A 12,832-nucleotide genomic window follows, 5' to 3' on the forward strand; every position below is an offset into this window, starting at 1 on the left:
GACTTCATGTCACTCCTCAGTTCTCTTTGAGAACAGGACATTTGGCCTTTGGCTGGGAGTTCAGAATAGGGGTGTGTTTAGATGCTGTTTGAGATGATCAGTTCCAGAATGTTCCAGTGTTTGAGTGGATAAACAAAATTAATTAGATTCACATCATATGCATCCACATGATTTTTCCTCCAGTAGAAAACTGGCCAGCAGTGAGTACTGCTGCTCATCAGAATTACTTACAACTCTAACTCACCTGTTTTTTCCATGAGTTTTAGAATACTTGCTGGTTTTTTTAAACGTTCAGGTACAGAAATCATGCTATCACATGGGACTCCAATGCAAGAAGAGCCAATGAGCAGCACGTTTGGGAGCAAAACATTCCAAACCTTTGCTAAGGCCAAGGATACACCAAGCTCAGCCAAGATCAGAGAGAAGGACCATCCACAATGACTGGCCCATGCACCCCAGCTCTGTGCTGGCCATGGCCCAGAGCACCTTCCACCAAGCAAGAGGCAAATGCATGAATGAAAAATCCCAGATAGATAAGATGGGATAAGGGTGTGGATAAAGATCTTTTAGTTCCCAGCTCTCTGTGAGAGCTTTGGGGCTCTTGGTTGGACAGAGATGCTCCTGCTCAGACCTCTACTGAAAGGTGGGTAAGACACTCTGCTGGCAGCTGCTTGGGTCGGTCTCTGCAGGCACAGAGAGAAGCCAAGCCTGCTCCTCACAGCCTTCCCCCTTCCCCTGGCCCTCTCCCAAGTGCCATGGGACACAAGGTGTGAAAGGAGCACCGAGAGCCAGAGGGAGACATTTGTAGTTACCTCAGCACTTTCCTTAAGAAGTAAGCTCCTTGCCTCCAGAGGGATGACCCAAATCTGTAGTTTTCTTGGGGAATGCCAGCACACACCTAAGAAAGCCTGGCAAGGCTGAATTCCTTCCAGTTCTCTGAGAACAGGAACGCCAGCTCGAGCTCCTATTGCTCGCAGTGTGTCTTGCAGGTTCAGACTAGTGGCCTTCAGTGTGTCCAGCAAGATCTTGAAGTGCACTTAATGTTGTGGAAGTGGCCCTTCCGGACAGGGTCCTTTGCAGGCTGAAGTGCCCTTGTCCCTGTGTGTGTGTGCCCATGACACAAGGGGCAAAAGCAAGGCAGGAGTGGGCCCGTGAGCTGCAGGGCTGAGGGTTTGTGCTGTTTGAGTTCCACAATGATGCATCTCAGGGGGAGAAAGCGAATGTTTATTAACCAAAGGGGAAGGGGAGGGCTGAACCTTCTTAACCTAAGGAGAAAGGGAAAGGGAAGGGGAAGGGGAAAAGGAAGGGGAAGAGGAAGGGGAAGGGGAAGGGAAGGAGCTGTCCATAAGGATGGGCGGGCCAGGAGCTGCCTGGCCTTGCCGGCTGGCTCAGTTGGGCCCAGCATCAGCTGCAGCTCCAGCTGCGCTGAGAAGCTGACTCGTCCCTTGCTCTTTCGGTGCTGTTGGAGGGACGCTGCTTGTGTCGGTGGAGAGGATTACTTTGTTACTGCCCATCGAAAAGCAGACAAGACTGCAGTCCGCATGGTGGAGGAGGAGGGGCAGTCATCTTCAGTCATGACTTCAAGGGCTGGAAGAGAGAGGAATGGAGCCAAGGTCACAGCCCGGATGTGCAGGGACTCAAGGAGCCCCTCCTGAAAGGCCATCCCAGCCAGATTTGCCATGGCCAGGAGGGAGAAGGGGCCAACAGGATGAGCGGGAAGGTGCCGGCCCTTGATGCCCCCTGTGCCCCTGAAATATGCCCCTGCTCTGCCCACAGTGCAGCTCGTCCATGCAGGGAGCAAAGTCCCTCGCAGGCGGGGCAGGGATTGCAGTTCCGTGCCCAGGGTCTGTGCTCCTCCCCACCAGCCCCCAGTGAGAGCCCGCTGTCCTCACTCACCCTTCATGATGGGCTGCAGGTCTTTCATGTGCCAGGCGGCGACCCCTGGGAACAGAGAGTGTGTCAGGGCCCCAGCGGCACAGCTCCACCCCAGCGGCGCTGCCAGCCCAGCCACACGGCCACACCTGGCCTGGCAGGGCTGAGCCCGGGGCATTCCCGCATCGGGAAACCCAAGGGTGCAGCTGGCAGAGGGCAGCAGCAGCTGCCAGGGCACTCAGAGTTTCACAGCATATCTCTGGGCCCCATCCTGCTGCCTCTGGAGCAGCCGGGGCTGGAGCCAAGATGCAGTGGGGAGGGAGGGACCGCGGGCTTGTGGCTCACCCATGAACCTGACGGCCACATCTCGCAGGGGCTGCTGTGGGCTCTGCAGGTAGGGCAAGGCCTGGCGCAGGTGCTCGTCCCTTCGGCTGACATCCTTGTCCATCTGGAGAGAACAGCAGGGCACAGAGGGAAGGGTTGGATGAGGCTCTGCCCCTTGGCCGGGCGCTGCCTGCTCCCAGCACTGGCCTCCCCTGCCCGCACAGCCCTGAGGCCCAGTGGTGTCGGGCTTTGGAGGGAGCAGAGTTGCCTGTGGGGAGCCACGGGGCCACCCTGCCCCACAGCCCAGCTGGGCTGGGGCTCCAGCAGCCCCCTGGCTCAGGGGCAGCAGAGCCTGGAGAAGAGCCCACACGACCGGGGAAGGGAGCAGCGTGTGGGGTACAGGCTGGTGTCCCACAGCTGGGTGCAGCAGTGGGCAGGGGCACAGGGCCAGCCCCACACACTGCACATCAGGGGCTGCAGGTTGTCCAGCCTGGGGCTGGGCCTTCGGGGTGGTCCTTACCAGGCAATCGCAGAACTCAAAGTGCTGCTGTTTCCTCAGCAGCTGCTCAAGATCCCTTCTCTTCAGGAAACTTGCAGCACAAAGGAGTGTTTCCCGAGAGGCCTGCAGAGCAGCAGAGACCAAGATATTGCACCACAGCCCAGGGCACAGCACCTGCATCCCTGAGACAAGGCCAGGAAGAGGCTGGAGCCCACGAGGCACCAGGACAAGAGGCAGCCGAGCCCCCTGCCACGGGGACACCAGAGCCCACAAGTGCTCACCTCTGCCACGCACTGTTTCTCGTCATGGCAGCGGAAGAACAGCGGCACCAGGCTCTGCTGCACCAGTGTCTTTTGTCCCTCTTCTGCCAGAAACTCCATCATTTCTCGGAAGAGACGAATGGAGAGCAGCTGCACATGGCTGTTGTCCTGGTGTAGAAGAAGAGAAAAAGACCTCAGCATTGGCTGCTCCAGGCCCACCAGGCAGAGGCCTGAAAATCCACAGGGCAAAACGTTTCATGGCAGCACCAGAGCCTTACATTGTCAAAGAGAGGCCGCAGTGCCTCAGCCAGCTTCGGGGCAGCAGAGCTGAATGCCTGAAGGTCTTCGTCCCGGAGCACATTGAGGAACACAGAGAGGGTCATCCCGACCAGCTCTCCGTCTTCATGATGCAGCAGCTCCAGGAGGCTTTCAGCCAGGCTGCAGATGCTTTCAGCCTGTGTGGAACACAGTGCTGTGCTGTGAAGCTGCCCCACCAACAGCTCTCTGGTGGTGCAACCCCACAAAGCCCAGAGGCCAAAGGCCTGTCCCACAGGGCCTGGGCAGCTGCACAGGGAGGCAGGAGAGCTGGGAGCAGCAGCCACAGCTCCCAAAGTCCAGCCAAGACCAAGCACCTGCGTTCCCCAGCCCCAGGCTGCTAGTGTGGCTTCAGCCAGGTGTCCCCTTCTCACCATCGAGGGATCCACACTGAGAACCAGGAGGCCTCTGAGTGCCAGGCGACGCCTGTCTGGGCACTGGCTCTGCAGGTTCCTTGACAGGATGGGCAGGACCCTGTCATGACACTCTCTCCCATCCAGATAGTCCAGGAGCTGGAAGGCAGAGATCAGTGAAGGGGTGCCCGGGTGGCAGGAGCCTGGAGCTGCCCAGGGCTGGGCCCAGGCAGCAGCACAGGGTGCAGGCACCGTCCCGGGCAGCTGCGGCTGTGAGGAGGCAGAGAGGGGGAGGCAGGCGGGCGAGGCAGCACTCGCCATCAGGCTCACCTCAACAAGGAAGGCCAGGGCAGGGAGCTCCCAGCGAGGCTGGTCCCTGCTGAGCAGCCCAAGCAGGTGGATTGTCATCTGGGAATGGAAGGGGACCAAGACACCGCGCATCTCCCTGTCAGGAGGAAAAACAGAGCCATCGAGCCTGAGCTGGGTGGGCAAAGCTCTCCAAGAACTGTCTCACAGCGGCCTAGATTTTTCCCACCAGCCCTGGACAGAACAGGGATGTTTTGGGAGGTAGCTCCTCCTGTGCAACCGCCTCCCACAGCATTTTCCAATCTGCTCAGCCATCCCTTGATGTCAAGGTGCTCTGGCCCATGCCCACAGGGGCTGTGTGGGATGCCCAGTGCCAAGAGGAGAGACAACAGAGGCAGTGGGGAGAAGGGTGTCTCACCTGGCCAGCAGCCCCACTGCATAGTGGTGGGTGTCCCAGCACAGCAGTGTCTCCCAGCCACACTTCCGTTCAACGGCCACCACCTCATTCTCCCAGTGCAGGCGGCAGAGCAGGGCCTTCAGGGTCTGTACTGCAAACCTGTGTGCAGAGCAAAGGCCAGGTCATACTGGGAGCCCTGGCCCCAGCCCCAAGGGCATGGGAGGAATAGACGACTGGGATGGAGCACCTGCTGGGGTTGCTGAGAAGGCCATATTGCTCCTGGCATCCTCTCCAGAAAGTGTTGACGTCTTCTGGCATCTGCTCTGTGCTCATAAAAATTTGGAAAAGCAGAGCCACGAGGAACTGTGGGGCATAACTCATCAGGGCTTCTTGGCACTTGGGCTCCTGGATGATCAGCCACAGTGCCAGAGTTGCCTGCAAGAAAACCACACAGAGACAGCGCTCAGTGCAAGATATCCATGTGGCAGGGCCCAAGTGTGGGAGGGAGAGGCCAGGGGAGAGCCAGGGGGAGCAGGCAGCCTGGTGTCCCTGAACCTGCCCCTCAGATGGATTTGCAATGCCCAATGCCTGAGGCAGGGAGATGCAGTGGTGGGGAAGGTGACCTGGGGAGGAGCAAAGGCCAATTCCAGAAACTCACAGCCAGGGCAAAGATGTCTGTGTCGTTGCCATCAGAGGTGGACATGCTGTGCACTGGCCAGTCCTCCATCACTTCGAGCAGTGTTGGCAGCACCTTCTCCACTGTTGTTCCCGAGGAGGCGATGCTGCTCCACATCACTGCAGCAGCTCTGTGGAGTCAGAGCTCTGCATCAGGGGTGTCTCAGCCACAGCACCATGGCCTGGGCAGCTCTGGGGGCCCAGGTGACAGAGCCAAAGTGCCTTCAGAGGCAGGAAGGGCATATGGCTGCATGATCAGGGGCTGACAGGCCAGGGCTGGGAAATGGAGGGACCAGAGTTTCCTGGAACTCTCCATCTCTCTGGCAGACCAGGTGGGACAGGTTCTACAGGGTGATGGGTTGTAAGGGTTGGTGATCCCTGAGCCAGCAAGGCAGCTGGGCCCTGTACCTGTCACACGCTGGGGCACAGCGCAGGAGAGTCATCACAACCTCATGAGGGTTTGTGTCAGCGAGGNTTCAATGGCCACCACCTCATTCTCCCAGTGCAGGCGGCAGAGCAGGGCCTTCAGGGTCTGTACTGCAAACCTGTGTGCAGAGCAAAGGCCAGGTCATACTGGGAGCCCTGGCCCCAGTCCCAAGGGCATGGGAGGGATAGAGGACTGGGATGGAGCACCTGTTGGGGTTGCTGGGAAGGCCATGTTCCTCCTGGCATCCCCTCCAGAAAGTGTTGACGTCCTCTGGCATCTGCTCTGTGCTCATGAAAATTTGGAAGAGCAGTGCCACTAGAAGATGGGGTGCATAATTGACGACAGCATCTTGGCACTCGGGCTCCTGGATGATCAGCCAGAGTGCCAAGGTTGCCTGCAATAAAATGACACAGAGACAGCGCTCAGTGCGAGACGTCCATGTGGCAGGGCCAGAGCATGGAAGGGAGAGGCCAGGGGAGAGACAGGGAGAGCAGCCAGCCTGGTGTCCCTGAACCTGCCCCTCAGATGGATTTGCAGCCCAATGCCTGAGGCAGGGAGATGCAGTGGTGGCGGAGGATGGAGAGTCGCTGGAGAGGCAACCTGGGGAGGAGCAAAGGCCAGATCCTGAAACTCACAGCCAGGGCAAAGATGTCTGTGTCGTCGCCATCACAGGTGGACACGGTGTGCACTGGCCAGTCCTCCATCACTTCGAGCAGTGTTGGCAGCACCTTCTCCACTGTTGTTCCTGAGGAGGCGATGCTGCTCCACATCACTGCAGCAGCTCTGTGGAATCAGAGCTCTGCATCAGGGGGGTCACAGCCACAGCACCATGGCCTGGGCAGCTCTGGGGGCCCAGGTGACAGAGCCAAAGTGCCTTGAGGGGCACGGAGGGCACATGGCTGCAGGATCAGGGGCTGACAGGCCAGGGCTGGGAAATGGAGGGACCAGAGTTTCCTGGAACTCTCCATCTCTCTGGCAGAGCAGGTGGGACAGGCTCTAGAGGGTGATGGGTTGTAAGGGTTGGTGATCCCTGAGCCAGCAAGGCAGCTGGGCCCTGTACCTGTCACACGCTGGGGCACAGCGCAGGAGAGTCATCACAACCTCATGAGGGTTTGTGTCAGCGAGGCTGCGGATGTCAATGTGCTGCCTGACATCTGGAGACACGTGGAAGGTGAGGCACTGGTGGATGTACCTCACGATGGCCGGCACCTGAACAGGGAGTGGGGGAGAGTGGGAGAGTTGGAGAGTTGTCAGAGTGAGCAAGTTGCCCAGCTTCCCCCAAGAAGTGCTTCTCTTCTCACCACAGAGTGCAGCCTTAAAGGCTTAGGGGGCCCAGTAGACCCAGCTTGAGGGACCTCAAGCCCCCTGCAGCACTTGAGCCCTGGCCAAGGACTGCTTACTTTCTTCCGACTGGAGACACCTTTCTCCACTAAAAAGTCCAGATTGGGAGCATCGATGACACTCTGAGTGGGGTTGCTGTCATCGTTTCCGATGCTCTCAGTCGTGGCGTCACCCTCTGCCATGAGATCAGTTGGTTCAGTTTGAGCGTTGATTGTGTCGAGGGTCAACGCAGTCTCAGGCTTTGCTGTGTCATCCATTGGTGCCGTGGCTGAGCTTGATGTGCCATCAGTCGGCATCGGTGTGATGTCAGCTCGTGCCACGATATCAGTGTCGGAGCTGGTTCTGTCATCAGACAAAGCGGTGTCAGGCTTTGCTGTGCCGCCCATTGGTGTCCCATGAGAGTTTGATGTGCCGTCGATCGGCATCGGTGCAATGTCAGCCTTGGCCAAGAGATCATTGTCTGTGCCAGTTCTGTCATCAGCCAAAGCGGTGTCAGGCTTTGCTGTGCTGCCCATTGGTGCCCCTTCGGAGTTTGAAGTCCCATCAGTGGGCATCGGCGCCACGTCAGCCTTGGCCATGACATCAGTCGCTGCAGTGTCAGAGCCACTTGTGTCATCAGCCAAACTGGTGTCAGGCTTTGCTGTGTAATGAGACAGTTCGATGTCATCCTTCACAGTGAGATTGGCCAGTGCGGTGTCAGGGTTAGCCATGTCCTCAGTTACAGCAGTGTCGGAGGTTTCCATGTGATTAATTGGCACAGTGCTGACATCAGGCTTCTCCTCAATCTCAGTTGTCCTGGTGTCAGGCTCTGCCAGAACCTCAGGTGGTGTGGTCCTGGATGTTCTGCGCCGAATTCCCATGAATTTCAGAAACCTCTGCAGGAGAACAAAAGGCAGGGAAGAGAGAGAAGTCGGACAGAGTGATCCAGCAGCGGTGCCAGGCTGAGCAGTGACAGCAGGCCCAGCCCAGGTGGGGATGGCTGCAGGTACCTGAACTGCTCTGCGAAAGCAGCCACGGGGGTGGTCCTGCTCCTCTGTCCGGTTCTGGCCTGGATCTGTCAAAGAGCGAGTGCAGGCAGAGCTGAGGGGCTGCAGGAGAGGTCAGGGAACACAGCCCAGCCCTGCGCTCCAGAGGCAGGGACGGCCCTGGGGTGCCCAGTGGATGGAGCACAAGTGCTGGGGAGGTGAGCCTTGGCCCCTCTTCCTCCCTCCCTTTCCCTGAGTGTGTCCACAGGGGATGGGAAGGGGCCAAGTTGGCTGCAGCCAGCAGCCCTGTGGCCCAGCTCCAGCACTCACCCTGTTGCAGGGCCTGGAAGTGCTGCATCTCCTCAGGTTGCTGTGCTGAGGCAGCCCCAGGGCCTTCTCTCTTCCTCTTTGGCCTGAGCAGCCTGCGCAGGCCGGAGCGTCTCCCCGCCATCCCACACGTTGACCTTGAGGGTACGAGAGACGCCTTGGAAAAGACCCTGGTCGCCAAGTCTTACAGAGTGTCTTCAAGGGCACCTTCCACAGTGAGTGGGGATGCCCGGGAAAAACTCCAGATCACAAAGTTGGGTGTTCTGGCCTCGAGGGCAACTTCCACAGGGACTGCAGGTGACCAAGTCCCGTGGTCTGGCCTCGAGAGCAACTTCCACAGGGACTGCAGGTGACCAAGTCCCGTGGTCTGGCCTCAAGGGCACCTTCCACAGGGACTGGTGATGCCCAGAAAAGTTCTGGGTCACCAGACCTGTGGCCTGGCCTCGAGGGCCACGCCCACAGGGAGCGGGGATGCCTCAGAAAAGCTCTGGGTCACCAACTCCCGTGGTCCGGCCTCGAGGGAACTTGCTATAAAAAGAACTCTCGGAAATGCTTCGGATCAGTGACGAATGAGTTGGCTGCGAGGAGACTCCTCACAGCACCGCTCAGTCCTGTCCTGACCAGACGCGTGCTCCGAGCACTGTGGCGTGGCTGCGTTGCCGCCAAACACCTATATCAGGGCGTGTCACAAAGGGCCCTTGGACACACTGCCCTGTCCCATCCCATTGACAATGGCCACCATGTCACAAAGGGCCCTGTGACACACGGACATGTGCCCTGGGGCTTCCCCTAGCCTGGCCAGCCTGCCCCAGGTTGGAATGAGTGCATTCCCTAAAGCATCTGACACAGCTGGACGTGAATTTTAGGAACGGCTGCAAAAGGCAGCAAACACTCCCCTCCTGTGCCGCTGCCCCGAGTTCTGGCAGGGATGGTGCCCGTCTCCTGCCCCAAACACCTGTGCCCCTGGGGACTTCCCTGCCACAGGGCAGCCAAAGCCAACAGGCATTCATGGCTGTGCTCTTGCAAGGGGCTGTTGGGAGGAGCTGCTGCAGCAACTGCTGGCAAGGCTTGGCATCTGTCAGAAGGCAGAAGCTGTGGCTCCTTGCTGGATCGATTTCTTCACGGAAGTGATTACCTGCAGCACAAAATCATCTTTGCTGGGAAGGCACAGAAGAATCTGGCCTTTAATAAACCTAAATTCAGGAAAGCATTACTTCCCATTACTCAACACAGGCAGTTGAAAGAAGTGGCAAACTTCCCAGTTTAACTGAATTGGGAGGACCTGAGAACATCAAAGATTTGGAAGTTTGCTTCCCCTCTCAAACCCGCAACTCCTTTGCCTTCACATGGTCCATTGAGAGTCAATTTCAAAAACTAAACAGAAGCAAAAAAACTGGGCATGGTTGTTTGGTTTGCAAACAGTTTTCTATTAAGGGAAAAGAATAAAATAATTCTGCTAAAGGATAAAAACTCTCAAGGAACAAAAGTTCCCTCAGTGTTCCAAAAGCACCCCAAACAAGGGAGGATATGGCAAAAACACTAATCTTCCTTCTGCTGCAGAGAGCTGACTGGCCGGGAAAGCCTTTGAAGGGCTCTAAGCAAAGTCAAATCTCTATTGGATGATTTGGAGTTGAGAGAGTGAGTGCTCCAGCCTTTCTAAGGCCTTCCGACTCATCCTGTGGACACTCAGGTGTGTGCTTTAAAGTTCAAGCTGTCTTCAAATCTTGCCTGCAGCCATGAGGGAGTCCAGGTGAAGTCTTCTAAGAACTGTGGGTTGGCCTTGGTGGTCAGGGTGGATTCTGCCCTGGTTCATGTGGACAGCTCCAAGGGACAGCTCTAAGTAAGAAGGAGAGAGAGGCTGAAAGTGCCAAGTGACAACTAGTGATGCTCTTGAGAAGGGAGATAGGGGACTTTTTTATTTGAGGGTGTCATGAAAGCAGCAGAGTGGTGAATCAAGACATGGAAGTGAGAGCAGATACCTAGATGACAAAAAGAAATGTTTCTTTTGGACCAGCTCGCTGCTGTGGGTTGGAGGAAGCCAAGAAGGTATGAAGATTCAAAGGAGAGAAAATAAAACTCCCCAGAATGATCACAGCTCATGCTAGAATGCTTTTCAGAAGGAACATCAATGTCCACTCCCCCGCACTCCACCCCATCCAAAAACCCTCAAATAACTAAATCTTCGAGTGTTTGATGAGAAAGGAGTACTCTGTGTTTACTTGGCCATACAAGCTGTTAAAAGGTCTGGAGCTGGTCATTGCTGGACACAAGATCCCCGAGTGTGTGGTGGCTGGATTTTGTACAGTTATGCAATTTCTAAGGTGAAGCCCGTGTTCCTCTCCAGGGTGAGCTGTCCTATCCGAGCTCCAAAAAGTCTTCCACACTTCTTTTCTCTGGCTAATAGGGAGAGATCAAGGAACTTAGAAGCCTCAGAAGAAGGCATGTCAGAAATCTGATTTCAGACTCTACCAGGTTTTCTGTCAGAAAACCTGCTTCCCTGTGAGGAATGATGACATTACTGAAGCTGTTGCACCTGCTCTCTCTAGTGGAGGCAATGGGAAGCCCCCTGCTCTTCCCGAGGCTGGAATGAGCCTTGGCTTGGTGCTCCCGCAAAACTTGGAGCTCTGGAAGAAGAAAAAAGCATGGGCAAGGGGGCAAGGAAGAAAGGGGGTGGAAAACCAGGGGCAGTCTGCTCTGGCATGGCTAGAATGGGAAAGATGAAGGGTTGAGATGAGAAGAGTGGTCTGGAAAAGTACAAGAAAAGAAACGAGGAAAGAAACACACCCTCAAAAAAGGCTGCAAGCTCTCAGCCAGCCTCGGCACCATCCAGCTGCGCTGGGGTTGTTCAAAGGACCACATCCTAGGCAGTGCAACCTCACTGGGACGATGTCAGCCAAACAGTGCCACAGGGAAAGCAGGATTTTCTTGTTCGCTACCCAGTCACCCCATTTTGCTGTGAACTTTGGAAAGCAGTTAAAAACCTTTTCATTCCAACTTTATTAAGAAAGTGCGATCAAAGCTCCCAAGAAACACACCCCAAAACAAAGCCTGCACGCCAGTGCCAAAAGCGTTAATCCGCTGCAATTAATGCCCAACCGGCAGAGCTGTTCCAATAAAGATTCCAAGGTAAACCCAGCCCATCTCGATGTCCTCCTCCGTGCGGGCGGCTGGGGCAGCGCTGCCCTGGGTCGCTGCTCTGGCCGTGCAGGCGCCGAGATGCCGCAGGTCGGAGCAGGGGCAGGCTCAGCCCTCGCCGGGAGATGTGGAGCGGCGGCTTTGGAGCCCGGCGGGCGGGGCGGAGGTTTGTCCCGGCCTTGTCAGCGGCTGTGTGTCCCCGCCGCGCTTCTCGGGGCTGGGCAGCGGCTCCTGCCGGCCGGGCCTGGGCTAAAGCGGGGCGAGACGGGAGCAAGCCGAGCCGAGCCGAGCCGAGCCGAGCCGAGCCGAGCCGAGCCGTGCGACCGCCCGTCCCCAACCCGGGCCCGCCCCCGCGGCGCGGCTTCGCGACTCCTCCCCGCCCGGCACCGCCCCACGCCCAGGTGTCCCCGAGCCGAGCACAGCCCGGCCGAGCTCAGCCCCGCCCCGCCCAGCCCAACCCAACCCAACCGAGCCTCCTGGGCAGGAGGAGGCCGGGCCGGGCGGTGGAGCGGCTGCGGGAGGCGGGCGGTGCGCGGCGGTTCCGCAGCTCCGGCATGGCCCGGGGGCGGGCGCGGTGCCGCCGCCCGGCCCCTTGAGGAGGTGCGGCGGGGCTGCTGCCGGCCCGGCAGGAGAGGCTGGGTGCGTGTCCGGGCGGGAGAGCGCTGTGGCTGTGCTCCGGGCTCCCGGCGGGGCGGGCATGTCCGGAGCCATGAAGTTCAACGGCGACCTGAAGGTGCGCATCGGGGAGGCGGTGGGGCTGCAGCCCACCCGCTGGTCCCTCCGGCACTCGCTCTTCCGCAAGGGCTACCAACTCCTGGATCCCTATGTCACCGTCAGCGTGGACCAGGTGCGCGTGGGGCAGACCAGCACCAAGCAGAAGACCAACAAACCCACCTACAACGAGGAGTTCTCGGCCACGGTCTCCGACGGCCATCAGATCGAGCTCTCCGTCTTCCACGACACCCCCATCGGCTACGATGACTTCGTGGCCAACTGCACCTTGCCCTTCCAGGACCTCCTGCGCTCCGCCGGCCCCAGCGACAGCTTCGAGGGCTGGGTGAGTGGCCGCTTTCTGTGGGGGAGAAGCTGAGCCGGACTCCTCTCGCAATGAATGGAGACGCCGGAAGGGGACTCGCAGAGCTGGGGCTTGTCCTCGCCTGCCTGTGCCGCAGCCGCGCGCTGTGTGTGTGTCTGCATGGACACAGGGCTGTTCCTTCCCGCACCTCTTTGTGCCCCTCTGCTTTAGGTTGGCTTAGGCTGCTGCTGCAGCTGATGCATTTGGGGACCCTAAGAGCAAAATGTCTCAGGTGTGGTAGCTGGAGGGTGCAGCCGCTGGAACAGTCTGTCCTCTTTGTAGACTACCAGAAGACTTGGAATAGATAACTGAGAGGAAGGTGTCCATTCCTCCTCTCGCTTAGCACCCAGAGAGTACATGGAGACTTGGATAGCTGGGGTCGTGTTTCTGCTCAGCTCTCCACATGCTTGCACAAGAGTTTGCTGTGTGCCTGCGAATTTCTGGGACTTCTTACCGGAATGTCAGGAGTAGCCTTGTGTCTGTTCTGTACAGTGTTGTTCTGGGTGAAGACAGTTTCACTTAGAGCTAGTTCTAGGTTATTTCCAAGTCAATGTCACTTGC

The 12,832-nt window shown here is 57.8% G+C and overlaps 2 protein-coding genes across 3 annotated transcripts in view; one reads left to right on the forward strand and one right to left on the reverse strand.

Moving 5' to 3' along the window:
- Positions 1-1,257: 1,257 nt before the first annotated feature.
- LOC108493704 (maestro heat-like repeat-containing protein family member 7) lies at positions 1,258-8,914 on the reverse strand. Of its 2 annotated transcripts, none has more exons than XM_017807413.1 (15): positions 8,065-8,914; positions 7,759-7,823; positions 6,829-7,644; positions 6,489-6,637; positions 6,064-6,211; positions 4,574-4,761; positions 4,348-4,485; positions 3,954-4,068; positions 3,645-3,782; positions 3,234-3,410; positions 2,977-3,123; positions 2,717-2,818; positions 2,218-2,320; positions 1,897-1,941; positions 1,258-1,587 (listed from the first exon to the last, which is right to left on the reverse strand). In XM_017807413.1, exons 1-15 carry the CDS (start codon positions 8,183-8,185, stop codon positions 1,496-1,498), a joined length of 2,544 nt encoding a protein of 847 aa, XP_017662902.1. In that variant the 5' UTR covers positions 8,186-8,914; the 3' UTR covers positions 1,258-1,495. The 2 variants fall into 2 exon arrangements, with proteins under 2 accessions (XP_017662902.1, XP_017662901.1); XM_017807412.1 differs by lacking the exon at positions 4,574-4,761 and adding an exon at positions 5,635-5,822.
- A 2,979-nt stretch (positions 8,915-11,893) lies between these two features.
- Positions 11,894-12,832, forward strand: part of PRKCH (protein kinase C eta) — a 118,860-nt gene continuing 117,921 nt past the window's right edge. The window contains exon 1 of the mRNA XM_017807686.1: positions 11,894-12,253. Coding sequence (XP_017663175.1) covers positions 11,894-12,253 — 360 coding nt within the window. The remainder of the gene's footprint in view (positions 12,254-12,832) is intronic.

Source organism: Lepidothrix coronata, unplaced genomic scaffold (assembly GCF_001604755.1).
Source record: "Lepidothrix coronata isolate B3197 unplaced genomic scaffold, Lepidothrix_coronata-1.0 Scaffold19, whole genome shotgun sequence".
NCBI lineage: Eukaryota > Metazoa > Chordata > Aves > Passeriformes > Pipridae > Lepidothrix > Lepidothrix coronata.

Coding starts and splice junctions, on each gene's coding strand:
- LOC108493704 (XM_017807413.1), bottom strand. CDS start 8,185: ATGGCGGGGAGACGCTCCGGCCTGCGCAGGCTGCTCAGGCCAAAGAGG. Junction 4,762..6,063: donor CAGACATCTTTGCCCTGGCT/GTGAGTTTCAGG, acceptor GTTTTCTTGCAG/GCAACTCTGGCACTGTGGCT. Junction 1,942..2,217: donor TGTGGCCGTCAGGTTCATGG/GTGAGCCACAAG, acceptor CTCTGTTCCCAG/GGGTCGCCGCCTGGCACATG.